General features: G+C 40.6%; 2 protein-coding genes and 1 long non-coding RNA gene across 4 annotated transcripts; 1 reads left to right on the top strand and 2 right to left on the bottom strand.

Annotated features, from left to right (window-relative positions):
* The first annotated feature begins 182 nt into the window (after nt 1-182).
* On the top strand, nt 183-1,959 carry LOC138209583 (uncharacterized). Its single transcript, XR_011179168.1, has 3 exons — nt 183-561; nt 656-754; nt 1,552-1,959. It is a non-coding gene; the product is annotated as an uncharacterized lncRNA (long non-coding RNA).
* Nucleotides 1,409-16,999, bottom strand: LOC138209579 (integrin alpha-X-like). Its single transcript, XM_069168256.1, has 31 exons — nt 16,850-16,999; nt 15,561-15,684; nt 15,242-15,330; nt 15,033-15,106; nt 14,828-14,942; nt 14,622-14,752; nt 14,375-14,517; nt 14,081-14,231; nt 13,324-13,459; nt 13,132-13,208; nt 12,488-12,605; nt 12,167-12,309; nt 11,209-11,355; nt 10,894-11,091; nt 10,374-10,504; nt 9,592-9,746; nt 9,335-9,501; nt 9,100-9,216; nt 8,448-8,518; nt 8,219-8,360; nt 7,369-7,467; nt 7,168-7,247; nt 6,980-7,060; nt 6,791-6,866; nt 5,621-5,728; nt 5,495-5,530; nt 5,272-5,397; nt 5,068-5,181; nt 4,914-4,988; nt 4,715-4,825; nt 1,409-4,610 (listed from the first exon to the last, which is right to left on the bottom strand). Exons 1-31 carry the CDS (start codon nt 16,896-16,898, stop codon nt 4,383-4,385), a joined length of 3,612 nt encoding a protein of 1,203 aa, XP_069024357.1. The 5' UTR covers nt 16,899-16,999; the 3' UTR covers nt 1,409-4,382.
* A 1,236-nt stretch (nt 17,000-18,235) lies between these two features.
* On the bottom strand, nt 18,236-22,337 carry LOC138209581 (nicotinate-nucleotide pyrophosphorylase [carboxylating]-like). 2 transcript variants are annotated; one of them, XM_069168260.1, is made up of 5 exons: nt 22,079-22,337; nt 21,136-21,397; nt 20,328-20,638; nt 18,923-19,054; nt 18,236-18,836 (listed from the first exon to the last, which is right to left on the bottom strand). In XM_069168260.1, exons 2-5 carry the CDS (start codon nt 21,386-21,388, stop codon nt 18,576-18,578), a joined length of 957 nt encoding a protein of 318 aa, XP_069024361.1. In that variant the 5' UTR covers nt 21,389-21,397; nt 22,079-22,337; the 3' UTR covers nt 18,236-18,575. The 2 variants fall into 2 exon arrangements, with proteins under 2 accessions (XP_069024361.1, XP_069024360.1); XM_069168259.1 differs by lacking the exon at nt 22,079-22,337 and having other exon boundaries at nt 21,136-22,065.
* Nucleotides 22,338-23,075: the final 738 nt, after the last annotated feature.

Consider the following 23,075-nt stretch of genomic DNA (forward strand, 5'->3'; position numbering starts at 1 on the left):
TATTTATATTTTATAGTTTTTACTGTTATTTTACTTCTATTTTATTGCTTTTCTATTGTTCTATTGCTATCTATTGCTTCTGTATGCTGCTGTAGCGAAAAAATTTCCCCTCGGAGATTAATAAAGTAACTACCTAACCTAACCTAACGGCACCCGAACCTGACAAAACATCCGCCGCGTCCTTCTTCAGCCTCTTTGCAACCCCGCTCAAGGGGAGCGCCGCTTCGCACTCGTCCCGGAGATCCCAAGCAGATGATTCAAAGACGCGTCCGTGCGGGCAGCAGCTGGCCGAGAGCACATTTCAGTTATCAGGCTCCAAACAACAGGCTTCCGATTCAGGGGCACCGCTCCCGTGTCAGGTCGGAGGTGATGTCACACGAACCTCTCGGGAGCCGACATCTGACTTCTGCTCCGGTCCTAAAACCGGACCGGATCCCGTAAAGCAGCCGGTGAATCCCGTTTGCAGCCTCGTGTCCGACTCCCTCAGTGAGGCGCCGGTCAGTCCAAGCCGGTGTTCAACCCGGGCTCAGCAGCGGCCTCCCCACACGTCGTCCCGCACGGGTAAGGCCGTGCCGCATGTATACGTACGAATATGAGCCTGAAATGCTGAAATATGTTGACGCCTTGTATGATTTTGTGGGATTTGCTTTGGAAGTTGCTGCGAATTCAGTTCTGAAAACCCTCTTCGTGGGCCTGAGGCCGTACCGAGAGGACGGAGAGCGACGCGACCGTCTTCAGATCAGTTCTCCTTCAGGTACGCTGTTCATTCATTCCTACCGTAGACGGTTAGACCAACAATCGGGCCGCACGATTAAGTGTAATAAAATCACCATCTCGATTCACACCTCTGTGCCGTCTCATTTCTAAATGACGATTGTGCGCATTTTCATTCGGGACGTCGGCTACATCAAAACAAGTGCTCTATTTTAAGAGTGAGAGACAACGAGGAGAAGACAACGGTAAAAAAAAATACTGGTTCAAAGGTTAAACAAGAGACTGAAGCTGATTGTTTTCATGTTCAGCGATTCATGAAGTTTAAAACCAAGCGTTTCCTTTCTGTCGTCCACTATTAATATACAGGTATCATGAGCAGGTAGCCTGCCGAGTTGTGCCCGCCCGCTGAGAATTGCATGCACCTCTGTCAGCTTCATCAGTGATGATAAATCATCTGAAGCCTGTAGTTTTTGATCATTTTGAGTCGGCGTTTGTGTTTTATTAGACTCAGTAGTGGCATTTTACCTGATCTGATCTGAAATTTACAAAGTTTCCTTGAATAAGCTTAATATTTATATTATTATTGATATTTTACTGGAATATTTTATATTCTATAACAGGAACCAACACATTTTTTTTTTTAATTTTCTGTGTTAGGTAAATGAAAGCAATAAACATTGAAGAGATACTCAACTCAATTCTGAGCAAAAAAATTTTTTTATTCTCATTCTTTTCCAGAATCATGCAGCCTTAATTAACATCCAATAGAAGCTGATAAAATGATGTCTTCCCGGTAGGATTAAACAACATTTTGTTATTGTTGTAACTGTATTTCAGAAAGTGAAACGAGCAGCAGGGGGCGTGTGTTTGCTGAGCAACAGCAGAAGAGTGAAGAGGAGGGATGACGAGAGAAGAAGCACGAGGTTAGAGGACAGAGCAGTTTTGTTTTCATTTAGAGCGTCTGGCTTCCTTCAGCATCGTATCAAATGGCATCGTGTGCGTCAGTGTGTTGACTTAAAGGACTTCAGGTTTTGCAATCATTTTTTTCTCATGGTGAACATTAAGAAGACTGAACCTGAAGACTGAAGTTTTTTTTCATCAGGATGTTTCTGTGATCAAGATTTCTGCTCATTCATTCACGCATTGGCTTAAAAACCAGGTCATCAGTGTTGGTGCATGTAATTGCCAGTTTATTAGGTAGTTTTTGAAAAGTAAAAAGCCCTAATAAACCGGCATACGAGTGTATTCTGCCTTTTGATTCCAGCAGGATTTTGTCACGCCTTGTGGTCAGTCATGCTTAGTTTTATGAAGAGCAAACATATTTAGATAATGAAACCTACCGGCTTCTTATGGCTGATTACTTTTTATTTTGTACAGACATTTTTTAATTCAGTCTTATGACTAAAAGATGTTGAGCACTTTAAAAAAAACAATGACTTGTCAAAAAATAAGATAAAGATAGAATATTCTACGCTAAATAAACATTATGCCAAAATCATCTCGATCGTCTTCTAAGTTTTGCAGCTCTGCCACTTTGATAGCAATTTCTTCTGCTCGTTTCTGATGTTTAGTCCTGACACAGTTATTCCATAATTGCCTGATCTCATTTATTTTAGTAGACTGGAACCTTTTTGCATCATTTCCATTCGTCTGAATGAAATCATCTGAATGAAACCAACAGAAACGTCACATCTCCGTCACTTGTTTCCACTCTGTTTTCCACCGTTTAAGGTTTGACTGCCGTCGCCTTCTTCTTCGGCTTAAATGGCACGTTAGTGGAAAACTGGCGCCACCAGCTGTTTTATCTCGAGCAGCTTAACTTCTAATATTCAACAGGCCACATTTAAAAGATCATCTGTTGACATGAACTTCATGAAATTAGTTGCAAAGCCAAACACCAAAGCCAGTGAATGACTCTTCTTCTTCAAATGGTGTATAAAATGTGAAGTAAATAAGGGGAGTTTAATTGTTAATCATAATTAATAATAGTTCATATTTAGTGATCGTGGCAGCCCCAGATATGTGTTCTTTTATTAAAATCAGAGTACTAATGAGTATTATACAGACAATTCGTGTTGAGCGATGACAAATGGTAACATTAGGTAATAAACTAGACTTTGTATAAACAGTATAAAAGGACTAGTAGTAATACATGATTACAATATTTGCTGACATAAATACGTTGTTATAAGTGACGAGTGACAGAGCAGATTCAGTGTCATCACTGAAGACAAAACGAGAGCCTCATCATCAATCTTGAATTTAAAAAGATATACAGACAGTTGCTCGTGTTACTGTAGCAGGATAGCGATGTAATCATTATTTTGTATTAATCAGCGAAGTCTTTATTCATAATAATTTTAAATCTACAAAAAAAATTCTTCTGATTAGGCTCTCTTGCTGATTTTTTTCCCGATGTAAACGCTTCCGATCCCAACTCATCAGTTCGGGTGTCATTTTGTGGACATAAATTCGAAAGGGAACCTGCGAAACAGTTATTGTTCCTGATCAGGTGACACTCGATCAGCAGTCAAACAGGCAACAAACAAATGACCGCACATAATATTGTCCCCGGCCAAAAAGGTGTGGACCTATTTTACTTTCAGTGGAGTCATGTAGTGACCAGGATACCAGATATCAAATTCAAATTTCATGGCAGTGCATTGAGTTTTTCTCTCGACAGGTTTAAGTGAAAATGGTACATTTTCTTTTTTTTTTTTAAATTGCAAATACAAAGTTGTGTGTGTTTATTTGTTTACATGAAAAAAATTAGATCAAATAAAGCACTCGTCTAAATGTGATGCACGGGCAAGGAGCTTCAAACGTATTTACATCGCAATTAAATCGCAACACTGCACAAAACCAAGGAGCAACATAAAAACACAAACGCAAACAACGGGAGGCCAAAAATATGTCTTTGTGGCAGGAATACAGGAAGGGAGAGTGAAATGGAGTGTTAATATTTTGAACAATGTATATTTCATTTTCTAGACATGTAAATTGATCTCAGATGTAAGTTGCCATTAACCTCTAAAAAGCTTGTTTCTGGGTTTAGAAGAAAGAAACGCATCGTTAAGTATATTGTCAATCTGACCTTTAAACTTTTTATCGTGACATTTTGGAGATAATCTTTTGAAAACTATCTACATGTTCAAATTATATGTCCGATGTCTGTGTATAACTTCAAAACCCACAAACCCGTAATCCTGCTGCTCACAAAGACGAAGCGAGATCAGTCATCAATAAACAATAATAATAATTTTAAAAAAAGTTATATATTTTATCCTGCAGTTGCATATAATACAAGAACTGGAACTCCTCGCTCAATAAATAATTGTGCACGAGATAGCAAAGCCTATCGAAACACCGTCTACAGGTAACATTACAGTATATTTACAATGTAAATAAAATGCAGTAATGGAGAATGCAGGCCAGGTCATGAACCAACGGTATCGAGCTTCCTGATGTTTTCCACGGTTGATGACTTTTATTAATTTTCCCCAGCTGATGCTGTAATCTATGTTCACAGAGAGCTTATGTTTTTGCTGTTTCTTGTCCGGCGTCCTTGATGTTCAAGATATTTAATTTGAGATATTGGTCACCAATAATGACTCTCTGTCCATTCTGCATATGTGTGACTACATTAAAAGGGGGTGCATTCATAAATGTTATTCCAGACCGTCCTCTGCGTCAACCGCCGGCGGGCTGCCATTCGCCTCGCCATCATCAAGTAGCTTTTTTACCTCCGGAGGTTCAGATTCATCATCGGCCTCCGATTTCACGATCGCCCCGTTGGTGGGGACCAGGGCGGACTCTGCGAAGGTGCACGCCTGAAGAGAAGCTTTTTCCTCCTGTTCTAGATAATAGTCGACCGTTTTCCTCTTGAAGCAGCCCAACTTTTTGACAGACACGAGAAGAATCGTTAGACCAAATGCCCTTTAAAGCAGCTGCTCCGAATAGAAATTGACTTTAACTTTATGCTTGCGAAACAGACTCTCACCTTGAACATGATGACGGTGATGATGACCAGAAGCAGGAGTCCCAGTCCGGCTCCAGTTAAAATGATCAGCAGTTGATCTGGGAGGATGATGAACTCAACCCGAGCTTCAGTCTTGTTGGCAGAGAAATTTACGAGTTTTACTTAAAAGCCTTGTGAATGATGATAACTTTGCCTGTTTGTGTGTGTCGGCCGAATTTACCCATGTCATTGTCGGATCGTCGTCCATCCACAAGCCAGTTTGAAGAGACTTCTCCCTTGTAAAATCGTGTTTATTCTGCAGGTGTTGAATATGATAAATTAGGTACATTAATGATCTTTAAAATCGCATTACTGTCATCAAACATCCAACCTACCTCTTCTTTATAGGAATCCAGCACATAGCGTTTCTTGTCATAGTCAACAAGTAGAGCGCTTTTAAATTTAATCTCTGCGCTGTCTCCGGTATATCGTTTGAGAAAGGCAATATTCTGTAAAAAAACATAAGAGCATTTTAATTAATATTAGATTCTTTCCACTTTCAATGTGTTCCTTGCGGCGTGTGTTTAGTTTCTACGTACCCCCGCCTGCTGTTTGAGGTCTCTAAATTGCACGTCTCCCGTCAACGTGAACTCGACGCCTACATGTTTCTCCAAATTGAAACCGTCACACAGCACAGCGACGCAGGCATTTCCCGCCAAGCAGTGCTGTAAACACAGCAACGGTTCGTTATATTAAGGGATTTCAAGATTTCATGGAATTTTCGGAAGAAAAATATTTTGACACCGAATATGTTGCGCTTACATTCGGGCCGGGAGAGCTTCTGCACTGAGTTTTGTTCTTAAAAAAAGAAAAGAAAAAGTAAGGTAAGTATTAGGGATTCATAATATTATACACTGCAGCAGTATTAGTAAGTAGTCTCTAAATTACCTCCTGGACGAAGACTTGATAGTTGCTCATTTCAAAGTTATGTTCCAGTTTAGTCGGGAAGACAAGGGACACGTTGATGGGAAAATCCTTAAAACCGATGTTATCTACCTGCAAAATGTGACAGACAGGAGCTACATTTTAGATGTGTAGTTTTGGGGGAATATAGTTCTTCGATTTCCTGCTCAGAGTCAGATGAGAAGATTGATGCTGCCCTCGTATCTGTGGTAAAAATGAAGCTGCGGCCGGTTAGATTAGTGTGGCAATCGCAGCTAGCCTAGCTCTGCTAACAAAAGCCATCTGCAAGCACCTTTAAGTCTTACTGAGTCGTGTCTAATGTCTTTGGTCCATACAAACACCTTGTTAAAGTGTTACACTTTTTCTTTTTTGGCTGTACACTGCAAGCGATTTAGCTTACGGGACTTTTTGCTACTGAAAAAAACAGATAAATCACGATGGAGCTGGTGGAGACCAAAAGAGAGCAAAAAGGAAACTGAATAATCGACTAAAATCTGTCAGGTAGTCACATTGAAATGGACAACTTTTCAGGTTGGATAGTTCAACAGGTATTACGGTGTATTTTCCCACTTAGACGTTATGACTTTCCCACTTTGCACCTGCTCTTGAATGCACCATCAGAGAAGCAGGTGTGACGTTCCCAATTCCCAGAATGCACAACTGGTCAAGATTAATTTGCATATCTGTACATCATGACATAACTACAAATGTGTTATTTTTTTCTTCCTTTTAATTAAAAACAGGAAGTCAAGCTAAACTGATTATTACTAGCTTCAGCGTTAGCTATTATCCTCGAGCTGCTGATTGGATATTCAAAAATATATTTATCTCTAATTGCAAAAACCTTTCACGTAGGCCATTTTGAAGGGACGGCAGACCTGAAATATCTTGAACAGAAAAGATCCTGCAATAAACATTGCATTTTGAGAAAAAAAACACTCAAATTGAACTTGTAAATTCAAATCTTTTAAAACGAAAAACTTCTAATTTGTACTTTTCATTCACTTTACTGGTGGCTGAAGATTTGTTGATTCAACGTGCTGCCCCCTGGTGGCCAAAAAACAATGAGCAATTGCAAATGGTACTTTTGGATTAGACCATCGATCGCAAATTCTTTTGGATTATTGCTTGTTGTAGGATTATTAAATTCCTCACCCTGTACATAATAACCATTTTTTTCGGTGCATCGTCCTCTGTTGTGAAGTTCAGATATTTGATGGTGTCCGGTCCCCTGAAAAGAATATAAAATGGTCATGAAGCTGTAGGATTACACAATTTCAAGGGACGCAAATTACACATCACATTTACAATTCATAAACTACTATCTCTGGTAAAAACACTTACACTGTGAGTGCCATTTTAATTTCATATTGTACCGGGATAGTTTTGGTCATGGAAAGGGTCCTGGTGGAGTTTGTATTATCACTGAGGGTGCAAAAGAAAAGAAAAAACATTTCTTGTGAATATGGTTTTACTAATACAGAGAAAACGTTTGGCTTTGTTCTGTTTAAGAGTGTTTTCAAGGCCTCTACCTTGTTCCAGCGATGGTCATCGACATTGTGTCGTTCCACTCATAATCCTTTACAATAAGGAAGGAAGCTGTAAATGTGGCCTTTATGGGGAAAAAAAAAAAAATCAATAGACAACAACGTTAGAAGTTGCTGAGGTTGTTTTTGCCAAAGTTTCAGGGAGCTGGTTACAGTTACAGGGTTTCTGGGTGCAGAATGACTCACATAGGATCCGCTGCGGTACACAGGAAGGCTGATACCACATGTGGTTTTGTCGAGTACTTCTGCTAGGCCGTTGCAGCTGTGGAGCGTTGGTCTCTTTGTCTGTTTTTAAAAAAAAAATAGTATGAGCAGAGGCCCTCCAGAATAGGAGCTTTTACTTTAAATAAATTGTAGGCTGCTATGAAGGTTGTTCCTTTGCTACACTTTAGGTAAGCTTAACCTCTTAGCCAAGTCTGTGAAATGGACTTCATACTGCATTACAATTAATATAGATGCTGTGAAACAACCGCATCCATGCATCATGTGTGGGTTACAATTATTATAGATGTTGGTAATGTCTGGGTTGTCAAAAATGCATGCAATAGTGGCGGTTTTTGTACAGTAATCTACAAGGGTAGATCAATAAATTCAGAAAGTGCTCCTGTTTTGCACGAAGGACGTTTTTAATGCGCTGTGAGTGGACGTGTTGGCACGTTGGAGAACCCTGTTGCCGTGGCGCCACAGTTCAGGTGGTTTGCAGTGAATGTTTTCCCTCAGACACCTCAGAAGGTCCCAGTAGAACTCGGTGTTGACAATCTGACTCTGGGGGACGAATTCACGGTGACACAACCACCGCAAACGTCAAAGAAAACCCACCTGGTGTCGCCCGAGTCGTCGCTTCAACGCCGCAGACTTTTCTGAAACGCTCTGTTCACGTCACAGCGCTGTACTCCGTTCATGCGCAACAGGAGCAGTCTCGGAATTTATTGATCCACCGCATTATTTTTTATTTTGTGCAGCATGCTTTTACATAATATATACAGTAAGTAGCTCGACGGTGCAATGTGATAAATCATTTTAAAGTTTTAGTCACCTTTACAACAGTCATCCGAGAGAAGGAAAAGCCTGTAGGGTAGTGCATCGCGATGCTGGTGTTGTACGAGTCGTCGCCGTGATTGACCAGTTCTATAGACACGTTGAAATAGTTGTCTTCTGACACCAGTAACGTCGGGGTCCTGAGAGAGACGGAAAACTTCTCACATTCGGTCCCACCGAGTTGACATCAAAAATTCCTTTACTGTGTTTGTCAGATATATACGTACGTGAAGTTGAAATCCAACTCAAGTTCGGCAATACAAGTGTCATTTTGTCTACACTGCTTTTCGAAGGGAATCTGTATAAATACAAATAAAATGTCATCCTTAAGTCAGAAAAATGACATAAAAAGCACAGAAGAAACGACAAACAAGGTAAAGTACCAATCAGCATTACAGATCCTAAATGATATAAATGGGTGAAACAGGGATGAACTGACGAGCTGATGTCCCTTTCCATGTCAGTGCCACGTCTCCAATCGGTCCCTCCAGGATTTAGGAGTTTTTTTGTGATTAGTGCAATCGTAAAATATTGATTTTACAAAGGCTTTTCTCAAAAATTACAATATAATTAGAAAAAAAAAATTGCGATAAAATTGTTGGAAATCTTTTGGGATTTTTTTTTAAAATATAACAAATATATCTATACATTTAAACATATAAATATAACAAATTTATATAATTAGAGACCCATTAGCTCAAAGTTAGTAAAAACTTGTAAAAGTGACATAGCTTTACAGAACAGACTTTAAACACAGCCTCTATTGATGGCTTCTTTTTGCCAAAACATCACATGCATTTTGCATGATTTTCAATATTTCAATTACACTTGAAGGATAGAAAATCAGCCTTCAGCCTCTTCTACCATCAGACTACGTACCTCAACAACAGATGTTTTTTTGCTGTCCATGTTCAAGATGGCGGTCGCGTTCTCACTGTCAGCTTGAAAAAAGCTTAATTTGATGCTGATGGGCGATAATGTGTCTCTTACACACTTCTGCAATACAAATAAAAAGAAGAATGATCCGCGTAGCTCTGAAGAAACTAAATAGAAACAGGTTTGTGTATAACTGCTCCCACACGGGTGGGTGAATATTTTTAATTAAACTACATACTCTTATGTAGATAGGGTAGCTGAAGCAAGTTTTTGGATCTAGCAGCTCATAGGTAGAAGTATGATTCCTGGCTTTCTTATCAGTTGGTGTGAAGAGACCTCGAAATGCTTGTCTCTTCGGATCCACTTCCAGTGTGTGCGAGATGTTCAGCCCGGCCCTTGCCGCCCCTGAAAAGGCCAAACAGTGAGATTTAAAATAATGCATTGACAGGATCGGCAACTTTAATGAATACTCCATTGCAGTGGTGAACTCCGTACCCCTTTTGCTCTTTGTTGTTTCTACCATTTCAAAGCAGGCTGTTAAGTTGACCATTGGTAGGTTTTCATCGGTGCCCACGCAGTCGAGATTGTCAGTGCTTATCTGCTCCGGTTGAAAATACAGATGTGCTACAACATTAAAGATGGGCCTGGACCTGAAAGACATTGATCAAAAATGAATTGTTAGACTTTGCACTTTTGCATTGCAAGACTACATCTTGCATTGGGTTTGTTAAATTCTCCGACAATATTTCGCCACTATTGTGTTGAGAAAACTGGCCACTTTATAATGTCTGCTTTTGAGCACCTGTGACCTTCTAAAGAGTCTGAGGGTTGTTAGCGATGTTAGTTGTTTGTTAACTTGAATTTTGCTGTTATTTAACAAAATTTGCGGTTTGTTAGCTTTGATAGCTGTTGTTGTCGTTGGTAGCTGAACCACCTGAACTGTGGAGCCATGGCAACAGGGTTCTCCTGCATAACAAACACACTAGTTTCTTGCCCGCAATAACACAGTGGTTGCGTTTCCCACCACTCCTGCTCACTGAGTTTTATTCCCTGCAACTTCTTTCTGTTCCTCAAAAGGAAGTTTCAGCTAAGGTCACACTAACAGAACAAGGCATCTAGGGAGCGCCGGTAGTGGTGTATCGATGCAAAAGGAGACGGCATTAAAGGGGAAGGCGGACAGGATAAAACGTACCGTTTTTTGGTTGTTATAGGCGTGAATTCTGCATTTTTTTTTTGTTTGGACCACATACATAATGTCGGATACACATTATTCATACCTTAAGATAACGGCAGTGCCCTGTGATCCAACCACAATATCTGGGAGTCCGTCCTCTCCGAGGTCGATGTTTCCATCGATGGCCTGTCCAAAGAATCTCATCCCCGGCTTTATGTTTTCTCCCATGATCCTCTAGGAAAACAAGACAACTGAAACAGTGCCTGAAGTGCATGCACGTTTAAAGAGGAGGTGGGGGATAAACAATGCATTTTTAAACTTTCATTCACCGAGCAGTCTATTAGGAACACCGAACTAATACTGGGTCAGGCACATGCTTGTCAAAAGGACTTTCATCTGCAGAATTTAATACAACGAATTCCTGCCACCCGACCCACTGATTTGGATAATTGCATGTATAAAGCAGGTGCTCCTAATAAAGTGTGATAAAGGTAAAAGTTTTTTGCAGGTACGTATCAAAATCACTGAAATATTCTGGACCACACGGCTGTTTATGGTGCTCCAGTGCCCCGACCCCGTGGTGTCCATTAAAAAAAATATAAATATCAGGTTTTCTCTCTCACCTGGTTGAAAGTGCTGCATATCCCTGAGCGTTTGTTTCCATGGTAGATGTACACGGCCCCCCTGTTATCGTCCTCGAGGGGGGCACCGACCGCCACGTCTCGAAGTCCATCTCCATTCAGATCTGCAAGACTGGATATGGTGGTGCCAAATCTGCCCATGGATGGCACCGTCACATTCAGTACACTTTTTAGTTGTAGCTTCGGGAGAAAGAAAAGAACATGAGTTTATTGATTTAAAAAAAACAAAAGCATTCGTTTTCTCCCAGTAAAATCAATAGAAGTCAGCGCGGATTTTACGCCAACGTCACTGCTCACCTCATTGGTCAGTGCGTAGACGTAGATCTGACCCTCCGTCTTCTCCTGATGCAGGTAAAACATTGGAGAACCCACCAGCAGGAAGTCCATGTTACCGTCCGAGTCGACGTCTACCGAACACAGCTCCGCGCCGAAGTAAGAGCCGATCTGGAACGTCACGTATATTTCAAGTTAGACACGTCACTGACTTTAACAGTTTTACAAAAACCTACGTGGAGAGATGGCCTTAAATCAAATATCAGGATATTTTTGACCAAATAGCTCATTATGAATATTGTAGCAATGACTACAATATCGTAATACTGCTGCCTCATAATCATCAGTAATGTTCATATAATGACTAAGTTGTTAAAGGCAAATAATATAACAGTTAGATTAGTTTGGTGTGGAACTGCATTGCATTCACATAAAAACACATTTTTAAGATTATCTCGTAATTATGAATTATCCTAATCATAAATAAGGGAGTCATAATTACGAGATCAAAATTTGACTGTTAATGCAATGTGCTTCTGTAGTTTGGTATGTTCAGAAAATTTCATTTATTTACTGTACGGCCATATTGTATTACAATATCCAAAATCAAGACAAAATATAATCTCATATCACGATGTTAATATGTATAGAGAAATTACAGCGGCTCACATGTACACATTAAATTCGGGATAAACATTTACTCTGCTTTAAGCGACTGTGCGATCTTCTCACATGTTTTCCTCAAGAAAACAAGGTGGCAGTGCAAGGAAGTTCTCTGGTTTCCTGTGTAACCACAAGAGATAATTTGCCTTTTGCACATTTATAAAAGTACAAGTAGAGCTTGATGCAAAATTGTTCACACGAGTTGTAATGGAGGCAAAGGAGGGGTGTTTTTGTTAACTTCCGATTGCAGATGCTAAGAACAGCGCACTTATTTCTGTTTAGAATTGGCATGATAAGTCAGATTTATGCAGTTACCAACCTGGTTCCCGTTTATTCCGTCGGCTGCAGTCCAGTTCTTGCCCTCGTGTCTGAAAAGTACAACCTTCCCGGTGTGATTGAACCGTGGTGCCCCCGCAAAATAAAGACCAACTCCATTCCTCTCTCCAACAGAAACGGAGTATCCTGCAACAGTTTAACATATGACATCATCTGCAAAATGTTCACTGACATCAGACAATGCATTAATGAAACGGTTCATATTTAAGACCGAAAAATAATCGGGTCTTACTATGAAGAGCCAAATTAACAGTCCTTTAAATAAATAAACCGACGATAGGCAAAAAGCGAGAAATGAGTTTACCCATGTAGGAGTCCATCACCATTTTTGGGTCTTGAATTTGTATTTCCTTTTGTTCATGACGCTCTTGGAGAGCACCACGCCAGCTGTTTGATCCCACTGAACCCAGAATTAATGTGTCCTGTTAACAGAAAAAAGGTCTGGTCAAAGCACAGAGACGGGCTGAGACACCAGCAATAGCTACAGTCAAATTAGTTGTTCCGGTGAGGCAGCAGATAAAAAAGTCACTGCACAGACATCCAGAAGTCAGATATTAAATTAGCTCAAGTGCAAAATTTAGCATGGATTTTGACAATGTTTGACTTTCAAAACTCCAGCCAGTAGTTTACAGAGTTTTGTTAAAAGAAGTGATGGAACAGAGTGGTAAACATGCGGCTGTCCCAACTTTTTATAATGTGTCGCTACCATCAAATTCAAAATGAGCAGATGTTTGGAATATAACAATACAATTTCTAAGTTTCAACATTTGATATGTCGTCTTTGTTCTGTTTTCAAGTAAATATGGGTGTACATGAGATGCAAATTATCGCAGTCTGTTTTTACTTACACGTTACAGACACGGTTGTACATGCATCCTGTTTGTCTAAAGATGTGTACATCTGGTTTACTAACGCCGTGTAAAAGGTGTCGATTTTGACGCGACTTACCTTGAAGAAGACGGCACTGAATCCGCTCTGAGACATTTCATCAGTCATGTCATGTGAAGCCAGAGCCACTTTGGTGCCTAAATATTAGACGACAGTGTTGTGGAGTGTTACGACTGCAATGGCACAGCAGGGACATGATATCGATTTTTCTAACAGTATTGATCAAACTGTAAAAAATAATGTGAACATCACCTTCCATATTAAAGATCTTCAACTGAAAAGTTTCCAGCACTCCCTTGAGTCCGTTATAATTCTCAATTTTGAAGGCATATGTTTGTGTCGGTTGTGAAGCGATGGCCGTGAATTTGTCCAGCTCGGCTTGTTTGACCTGAAACCAGAATGCTGCTTAAGATTATGACGTATTTTGAAGTTTGATGACACCAAGATGTACAACACAGTTCTGCGCAAGAAAGGACTATAGACTGTTTTTGACAGCAGGAACCATTTTGCATTTCTAAGAACAGTCGGAGGGAGTTCATAGCACAAATTAGTGAGGTGTTTGGTAAGGGGAAGACTGGTAGTGACATCGAACTGAAACCCTGTGCAATAACACTGTACCATTTGCACCACACTCAATTGCGCCATCACCGCTTGGAGTAGGTGTAACGGTACCATTGTTTGGGTGTATATATGTTTCTTTAGCTGTAGATATGTCTGTTTTTGTTTCGTTACAACCAGAGTCAAATCCCTTGTATGTGTAAACATACCTGGCCAAATAAAGCTGATTCTGAGCCGATTGACCCTTGCCGGGGTTATTCCACTTTGATACGGCACTTTGTGCATATTATATAAACTAAAAACAGCTCTGCGCCAGAAAAGACTCAAAACTGGAATCAGTACAAGCTCCTTTTGTTTAACTGTGTGCCGCCTCCATAGCGGAGAACAGGACAGTTTCCCATGTGATTGTTTTAGCTGAAATGAGAGATGTTATATCAAGTCCACAACTCACCGCAATCACAAAGCGAATAATGTTCTTTTCATTGTATTTCTCGACAGTGCCCTTCGTGTCTTCATCGCTGGGATCCCCGTCTGTGATTATCACCAGAACTTTGGTTGCATCAGGAGAGGCGCCTGCCTTTGGGTTTTCAAAAAGGTCTGTCCTGAAACAAACATAAAAGTGTCTCAGCATAAATTTTTTATTTTATTTTTTTATCTTTAAATCTGTACAAATTAATACCCATCACTCCAACAGATAATCTCACAGTCGTACTGTTCCAGTTGTTTGTAACTTAACTGAACTTACAACACAAACAGGAGAGCTCTATGTGTGTTGGTGAGTTGCCTCAAATGTTCCTCTTTGTCAAGTTTTTCGAGAGCACTGCCGTTTTCATAGTCATTGAAGTCAAAAACCATTTTGTAGGTTGAGGAGAATTGAACTGCAGCAAACTGCAAAAAAAACAAAAACATACATTCATTACAAACATACATTATTCAGAAAAGAGTATGTACAAGTACATATGAATACTTTGATGTTTGACCAGCGCAGTGACCTTGATTGATGTGTTCTTGAGGCTGTTCATTATATCCTTAATGAAGACTTTATTTTTATTGAACTCTTCTTCCTTCATACTGGCTGATCCATCGAATAGAAAAACGAGGTCCACTGTCTTTTTTGTGCATTCTGGGAGAGACATATCTAGTTAAAACAAATTTCTAAAGAACATTGAATCAGAACATGAAATGTTGTTTTTCGTACCTTGGAAAGCCGGTGTGAAGTTGGAGCGTTGTTCCATTTGATTCGTGATGTTGAAACATATACTGTTTAGATAGGAGTTCTCGTGACATTCGTGGGCGACACTTGGACTGCAAGCCTGAATCAGATCGTAAGAGGTGAAAGCGGTTTGAGCATTTGGTTTGTTTTTCTCAGAACGCTGAAGACAGAGGAAGGGTGAGTTTCTTACGGTGAAGGAGCCCGCGGAGTCGGCGGCGATCGACAAGCCGAGGTGTTTGACTGTCGCGTTCGGCAGAGAAATCTCTGCAACAGTGAAATACACAAAGTTTCACAGCCACATCTGGAAATTTTCCATTTTTTAATTGATATTTCTGCATGTTTGGAAAATTACTTTTTCTCTCTAGTATAGGGTGATTAATTGTGTAATTCTGTATATACCATTGGGCCTGAAACACGTGGTATTCCCTTGGTCCAGTCTGCATATTCCTCCAGATCCATTTAGCTGCAGAGGTGCAGTGACGATTATTCTGTGGAGAACGATAATAGTTATCTGTTTAGGCTGACATAAGCAGCACAGTTTTATCTAAAAGAAAATGCATTTGCTGCTGTAAAGCAGGGTTGAGATCAGTCACAGGATGCAACATCATTCAACTTGTCAAACCACAACCTCACACAGGTCCTCAAAGGGGATTTCAATGGAGAATAATCTCCCGTTATGAGTAACTATTCAAATGAAATATGAACTTAAATGGCTTACCCTTTGTTTCCACCAGACGTGAATTGAAGCACTTTGTATCCAAAGAAATCGTTGGGTTTTCCGGTGTAGACATACGGGTCTTTTGTGTCGATGTTGAAAGCAAAAGCAACCTGGATGGTTGCAGCTTGAAACAAAATAGGAAAAAATATCTACAAATCAGCTGTCATCTAAAGATGAGGCAGCTCATTTAAAACACTGAAAATAATATGACAAATTACTACTTTTTAAAACATATCATACAGCTGTTCTTTATGAAAATGAAGTGTACATTTATTCAAAATATATGCGATAACAAATACAAATACAATAAAGAAATTAAGCCAGTGTGTAAATGAATAGGGAACTTCATGAATTAATCAATCAGACTTTATTTGTATGGCACTGAGACTGTTTTAGCATCTTTTAGCCCCTTGTTTTGGGTTAATGGCCCACACATCTTTAATGTTTTGGTTCAAACCAGTTACACAGTCAGAGATGGGCTGGCGAACATAATGACCCAGTTAACAGCCAAAAGATCTGATGGAGATAGAGATAATCAGCAACTTTATTTGCACGTCCACCATTATAACTTTATACAGCCATTTCTGCGGAAGTGAGTGAAGCATTTATATGGCACCCAAAGGGCCCAAAAAAAAAAGCTCAAAACCAACTTGTACTTTTCGGAGGTCAATTAGCTTGCATCAAAAAAACAATTCACTTTTAATTCATCTAGTTTTATCAGTGGGTCTGGCTTTCTGTGCAAAAATGTTTGAAATACCCTCTGAAATTGTATCCACCCACCCCATCAGCAATGGAACCAAGTGTTTGTGCTGCTCAAAGTTACATTAAAAAATACACCTAAATTTGTTTTAATGGAATGTAAATTCATGTTGTTAAAATCTTATCATGGAGCTTAAAACCAGCAGCAAAATTTGATCAAACTGTGCCCAACTTGTTTTTGTGGTTACATTTTCATCCTAGCTTTGAGGATTTCCTGTTCTCGTGTTTTTTGCACGAGGCACAATTTCTTCACATTTAGCTGAAGGTTGATACTTTTAAAAATTACTGTAATAAATACAAAAAAATTACAAACAAAATGTATAAAATATGCTACGAAAAAAACTTTACTTAATTGGTTTTAAAAATTTCAAAATTGTCATTTTACAAAATAATTGAGGTGTGACGTATGAGCGTCTCGAGCCTCAGAAATCACCGTTCCCCACACCCACACATCACCTCTTTCTCTCCTTTTGTAGATGACTTTTATTCATAAACAACTTGAAGTAATGAAGTAAAATTAGAGCTCTTACCAGCTGCCACCACGTAGGTGAGCAGGTGGATGCGACGTGGCGCGTGCATCTTTCACATCAGGGCGAGCTCTGCCTCTGGAGCTCTTTGAGTGTGTCTGCGCAACATTTCCTGTGTGTTTTGTAAATGAGGGCGTTTCTGTCGCAGGTGGTTGTGACAATTCTGCTCGAACAGCAGGGTTCTCAGTTAAAAAAAAATATTGGTCCTCCATCATGCTTCCTCTTTTCTTTCCTACATCCTTCTGTTTCGCAATTCACCCCGCCCCCCAAAAAAAACGTCTGATACTTTTTTATTGAGGAATAAACAGGGAAGCTGCTGTTAGCAGTGGTTATTGAAGTTAAGCACCCAAAAGAGCTCTTGTAAGCGTGAATTAAAGGTGTTGTTATCTGCAAGAGTCATTAGAGTAAACCAGCTGTTGCCATTTTTGTGGTTATTGAGTTGACAAAAAGAGATTAAAGTGAACAAAAAAAAGAGTCAACGTTGAGTTTAAATTTTTTTTTTACATATATTTGCTGTTTTGTTCATTTATTTGATCATATTTGTTAAACATCTTAACGTAGTGGTGAACCGCTAGAAAATGTATGCGCTATAGGGCGAGAGATTTACCGTCAAAGAGCAGGGTGTAGTTGGGTATTAAAATGAGGAACTTGTGGGAAACTCATGAGAACCTCAGTGCGCTCTCTTCATTGAATCATGAATGTGGTAAATTCAGAATTCATAATTTTACTCGAGTAAAAGCAGGTACAAAGAGTGAAAAACGAAAATATTCTCGTTCTCGAGTCATCACCGATGCGATGACGTGTAAGCAGCTTTCACAGGACTTGGATGAGGTCATGAGGTCGGGGGCAAAGTTCAGAGACTGCTCCTGTTCGCGCGTGGACAGTCAGTAGCACCCTGACTTGGACGGAGGCGGAGGGAAGCTTTAACCCTCGTGATTACGTGGTCAAAATTTTGTCACTTTATCAACATCAGGCTCCTGAGTTACACATTTTATAAGCGCTGATTTGCGCGCCCGCCAATTAATGCATACATTTAAAATTTGAGGAGAGAGTGCAGTCAAACACAAAGAAGAGGTTATTGAGGGTGAGGAACTCGCCTGTGAGCGTGTTGTCATGTTGGGGAAACCCCATGCCATGGCGCCACAGTTCAAGTGGTTTGCTGCTGAAGTTTTCTGTCATAATGTTAAAGTAGAACCTCTGTGTTGACTTTCTTACAACTTATAGCTAATTTTGCTAAACACTTGCTAAACAAACAGCCAGTAACGCTAACTATCAGCTAATTTTGCTAAAACATAGTTAAACTCAAGTTAACGAAACAGATAACAACCCTCAGATGGCTCAGAAAATAAATGAAGACATTCAAATTATTATCAATATCATTATCGTGGAGCCACAATCTGCACTTTATTCTCAGGAAATGAGCTATAATTTACAGCGGGGTTTTTTTTTTACTGTTAGCATGAGCGGTTGTCAGGTTTATTAAAGGATATTCTCCGAACCTAGAATTTGAAGAACTACTTGCACGGTGTGATCAACAAACCCAACACCCACATTACCCTGAAAAAAACACAACTTTCACCGTAGTTCCTATTCATGTTTTACTGTAATGAAGTGACTGAAGAAACATTGAGTAAACAGGAAGTGAATTGTTTTGTAACGACCAATAACTCATCGTTGTAACTGCAGTCAAATGAATAATCATACTCTGCCCATACTCAGAGCATCTTCATCAGAAAAATGTCTCACGACATTTTGGTGATGTTTGTTTGGACCCCGTTTCTGGCGTGCAGGCCTGATGAGCATTTTGAACCTTTTGAACCTTGAGAGAAAAGTCCACGACAGGACAGCCCTGTGTTATGCAGCCCAGAGAAATGATGTCCACATGTGGGGAGAAATATAAAGCTAAGTTCTCCGGGGTGACTCCTCCACTGGCCTCGATCAGAAGAGCTGGGAACTCGTCCTTCAGGGCCCGGGCTGCAGCATGGAGCTCCTGCAGGATGGAGGAGAGGTGTATTATTTCATGTAGAAGTATGAAGCGGCAGGAAATGACCCGTGTTTGTTTCTTTTTTTGTCTACCTGAGGGTGAAAGTTGTCCAGCATGACGATGTCCGCTCCCCCTCCGGCCGCCTCTCTGCCCTCCGCTGTGGAACGACACTCCACCTCGATCTTGCTGCTGAAGCCGCACACCGATCGAGCAGCTTTCACAGCCTGGACGAACAAACAGGATTTCATAAACAAGACTGAACCTAATAATATCTGCCAGACTTGAGGAGAAGTCTGTTCACATTTACAGAAACGAAACATCCTAATAAACACAATTGCAACATAAAACCCATGAGATCCCCGAATCTGTGTGAATATGTGGAAATAGCTACTGTCTCTGACCTCCTAAACTCTTGTCAGATGGTGTTCTGAAAGTTGAAGAAAGACTAAAGTTCATTCAACTCAAATTCTCAAACAGACTTCATTTTAATATGATTAATACTTGTTCTTTAAGTTCAAATTATTAGATTTCTCTTTAAAACTGCTTCCAGAAAATATGTGGTTTTACATCATTATGAAATATTGTTTTATTTGCCTTTTTTGGATAGTTATATAGTTGGTATAGTTGCTTAGTGACTTTGACCTTTGACCCCCAACATAGAATCAGTTAATCCTTGGTACCAAGCATAGACTGACCCTTAGACTAGAGGTCGGCTCCAAAAAGCCTCCTGCTCCATAGACTCCCATTCAACTTCTCTCATCAAATAAAAAGTCAATAAATGTTTTCTACAAATTATCTCGGTGTTGTTGGCAAAAGTCGTTCCTTCTTATTAGTTTTCTGGAGGTCCATCTGAAAACAAAATCCCGTCATTAATTAGAAGATAAGCCTGAAAAAGTATGTTTTTGGGGGCGTGTCTGTTTGATTGACAGGCCTATGGTGCAGAATAGAATAGAATAGAAAGCTTTATTGTCATTGTGTACAGGATACAATGAAATTAAGAAGCAGTCAGGTTACGCCGACTACCTACCTACCCACCTATCTACCTACAGTATCTATCTATCGTTTGGAGGGACGTAGCGTCCTTGAGTTTCAAATCAGATCGAGTCAGATCCCCCGTTCACTCCTGCCCAGCTCGCCCAAATATGGTCTCTTCCTGCGCTGAACTGCTCCGAACCAGCAAGATGGTGACGGACAAAAATCCCAACTCGAGGCTTCATAACGGCCGTTCACAAACCAATGGGTGACGTCACTGCTGGTTGCCGCTTGGCACCAAGTCAATCTTTTTGCCAAGTTTAAAGAAATTCCCACAAAGCGTTATTTAGATATTAAAATTAATATCTAATTAATTAATTAAAAAGCTGGCTACAGCTAACGCCGGCGTGGAGGCATGAAAAGTCCCATCGGTTCAGAGTCAAACTGTGGACTCGGGTGGACGCGTTGCGCGCTCCAACCACCATCATAACAACCTATGTTGTTGGAGCCATTTGAGCCGCCCACCTCTGTGATACTTCCTGACGCCCACACGTGGTTGTCCTTCAGCATCACCATCCCGCTCAGGTCCTGTCGGTGCGTGGACACGCCGCCCACCAGCATGGCGTACTTCTCCACCAGACGAAAGCCTGGCGTGGTCTTACGGGTGCCGGCCACTTTTCCATGCCAGCCTCCCGCCTTCGCCATCGCCCGGAGCTGAGCACAGCGCGTGGCGATCCCTGAGGCTCGGGCCAGGCAGTTCAGAGCCGGCCTCTCCCCGAGGAGGAGGCACCTCGCTGGGCCTCGCACCACGGCGGTCAGGGTGACAGCATCTGGACCTGAGAAAGAGATCACCTGATGTCCATCACAATGTGAGGGCTACATTATTTGAGTAAATAAATCCACACCGTTTCAACTCAACACTGGCCAGCGAGGCATTCCTCTTCTGGATTTAATCTTTTTTTTATCTGTAGTGATTTGTTCTCTATATCAGTGATTTCCAACCAGGTGTACATGTACTGCAACAGATTTTTAGAAAAGCTTTTCTAAAATCACATTCAAATTTGCATTATTCTTCATCTTGGCCGAGCAACCCCATACAGCTCACATGGCTGTATGCATGCAGTAGGTTTCATTTGCATCCACCACAGGAAAATGTGTAACTGTCACGCCTAGACAGGCCAAAGCGTGGCTATTTCACGTTTTGCCGTGATGCCGGGTTAAGTGGTACTGTTATGGCCGTGTGTCCTCCATTTGTTGACCTCTTTCAGACTGGTGCATGTTTTCTCTGTCACACATCTTATCTTATCGTTTTTAATAGTGTTCAACTGCATACCGATCTCAGCGCCGTCCTGGTAAACCCAGTCCACCGTGCAGCCGACCTCGGCGAACACCGCCGCGAAGAATGGGCTCCCTGCCAGGATGCTGTCCGGCGTTTTACACAGCAGCCTCGCCTCCACCTCCCGTGGTCCCACACACACTCCCGCCGGGTCAAAGTTTGGCGTGTCCTCCGCCAGCCACTCTCGTGCCAGCCGGGTGAGGGTGTGGCGTGGGAGTGAGTGCGCCGCCGGGTGTTTTGGCTGAGACATCCTTCGAAACTTGGAATTGGTTGACATTAGAAAGGGAACCGAAAGCAGATTATAAAGTCCAAAATTAACATAAAGATTGCTTTCTTGTCTTGCAATAACTGTGATTTAGAAGATTCTAGGGGATTTGGACAGTTTGAAGATGCGCCACCAAAACAGATATTAGGCCTGAAAACACTTGAGTGTGGGAATATGTTTTGGAAAAAGGCTCTTCGTCCCTCCCGTAGAGAGTGGCACAATCTCTTGAGGAGGAACCCTGAAGCTGTTCAGGAGGCTCATGGTGGAACAACACCTCACGAAGACACTCAGTCCCTGTGTTCAAATCGCATACCATTTCTTTTTTACTTTTACTGCAGCTACCTTTTAAAAAGTACAAACTGTTGCATGTGTACAATTGGGACATACTACTTTATTATTAAAAAGCAATTGGCCTTGAACTTTGACCCGCTCGGTCTTATCTGTCACGATCCGAACGCAGGGTGTGTTATTTTTTTTCCCCTTTAATTTATCACCCATCTTCCCTACATACTCGACATGCTCCAGTGATCATTCAGTTTAACCTCCACAAAACTGGTTGACGTGTCTGTTCCTTGTGTGCTGCAAGGTTTTAGCACACAAGGAATCACCACAACCCGAGTATATTCACACGATTGGAACCGCACAAATAAATGCCGATGAGATATACGTACTTACTTCTGCCAGTTGCTCTCCTTTCCCGGTGGTCGCAGGCTGTGGAGTTGTGTGTTTCTGAGCACACAGAGCCGGAGCAAAAAATGTGACGTGGAATTTGACCCCGTGTCCATGTTGGAATGTTTACAAGTTATCTGCTCAGCATTGATCATTGGCCGATTCACAGGTCGACGAGGCCGGTGTGTATATATCAGAACAAATTATTTTTGATTAATTTCAGGTTTTAGTCCACGCATCTGAGAGACGTGTTGAACCCTTTCCATCCTGGAGGTTCCTGGAGGCAGTGTCTGTTGTTAAAATGCTGTTTAAAATTTTTCTATTTTTTTTAAATGGATGCAGCATTGTTGTGCTTAATTTCTGTGCTATTAAATTTTGGTTGGGTTGCAGTCGAGAGTTTTTCCAACAGATTCAAAAACAGTGGTGACTCATTGTAAGGTTATTCTTGCTCTCTGGTTTACAGCTTTAATTAGGTGGAAGTAAAACATTTTTGCAGGAATTTATTGATTTTTTTAATCTCCCAGCCTGTTGATGTGGAAAAGAAAACTCTGTATTTCAAAATTCTCTAAGATTGGATTGTTATAAGAACCCTTTGTGTGGATTTATGATTAGTTAACTTATTATTTTTTTGTGCTTGTGTATTTTTCTTGTGGGTTGTTTTGGCTTCATATTGCTTTTAATTTCTTTGTTTCTCCTTGTTTTGTTGCTTATTTTGTTTTTAATGGCTCTTTGATGCAACCTTTTTTGTATTTAAACGTGCTATATAGATCAAATCGACTCATTATGAACACCTTCAGATTACTCTAACTTTTCCTGATTGCTTATTAGACAGTGAGAAACTTGCATCTCATTAGAAAGTGAATTTATAACCTTTATTATTAAATCTATTACTAATTTGACTGTTAATAAATCGTTTGCCTGAGATACTTTTCACCACTTGGGCACTCAGGAGTTTATGACCTCATTTGCTAATGCTTCAAAGATCATTAAATATTAATAAAAA

This window comes from Embiotoca jacksoni, unplaced genomic scaffold (assembly GCF_022577435.1).
Source record: "Embiotoca jacksoni isolate LCO1_2020_lvr unplaced genomic scaffold, fEmbJac1.0.p SCAF_4, whole genome shotgun sequence".
NCBI classification, from domain to species: domain Eukaryota; kingdom Metazoa; phylum Chordata; class Actinopteri; family Embiotocidae; genus Embiotoca; species Embiotoca jacksoni.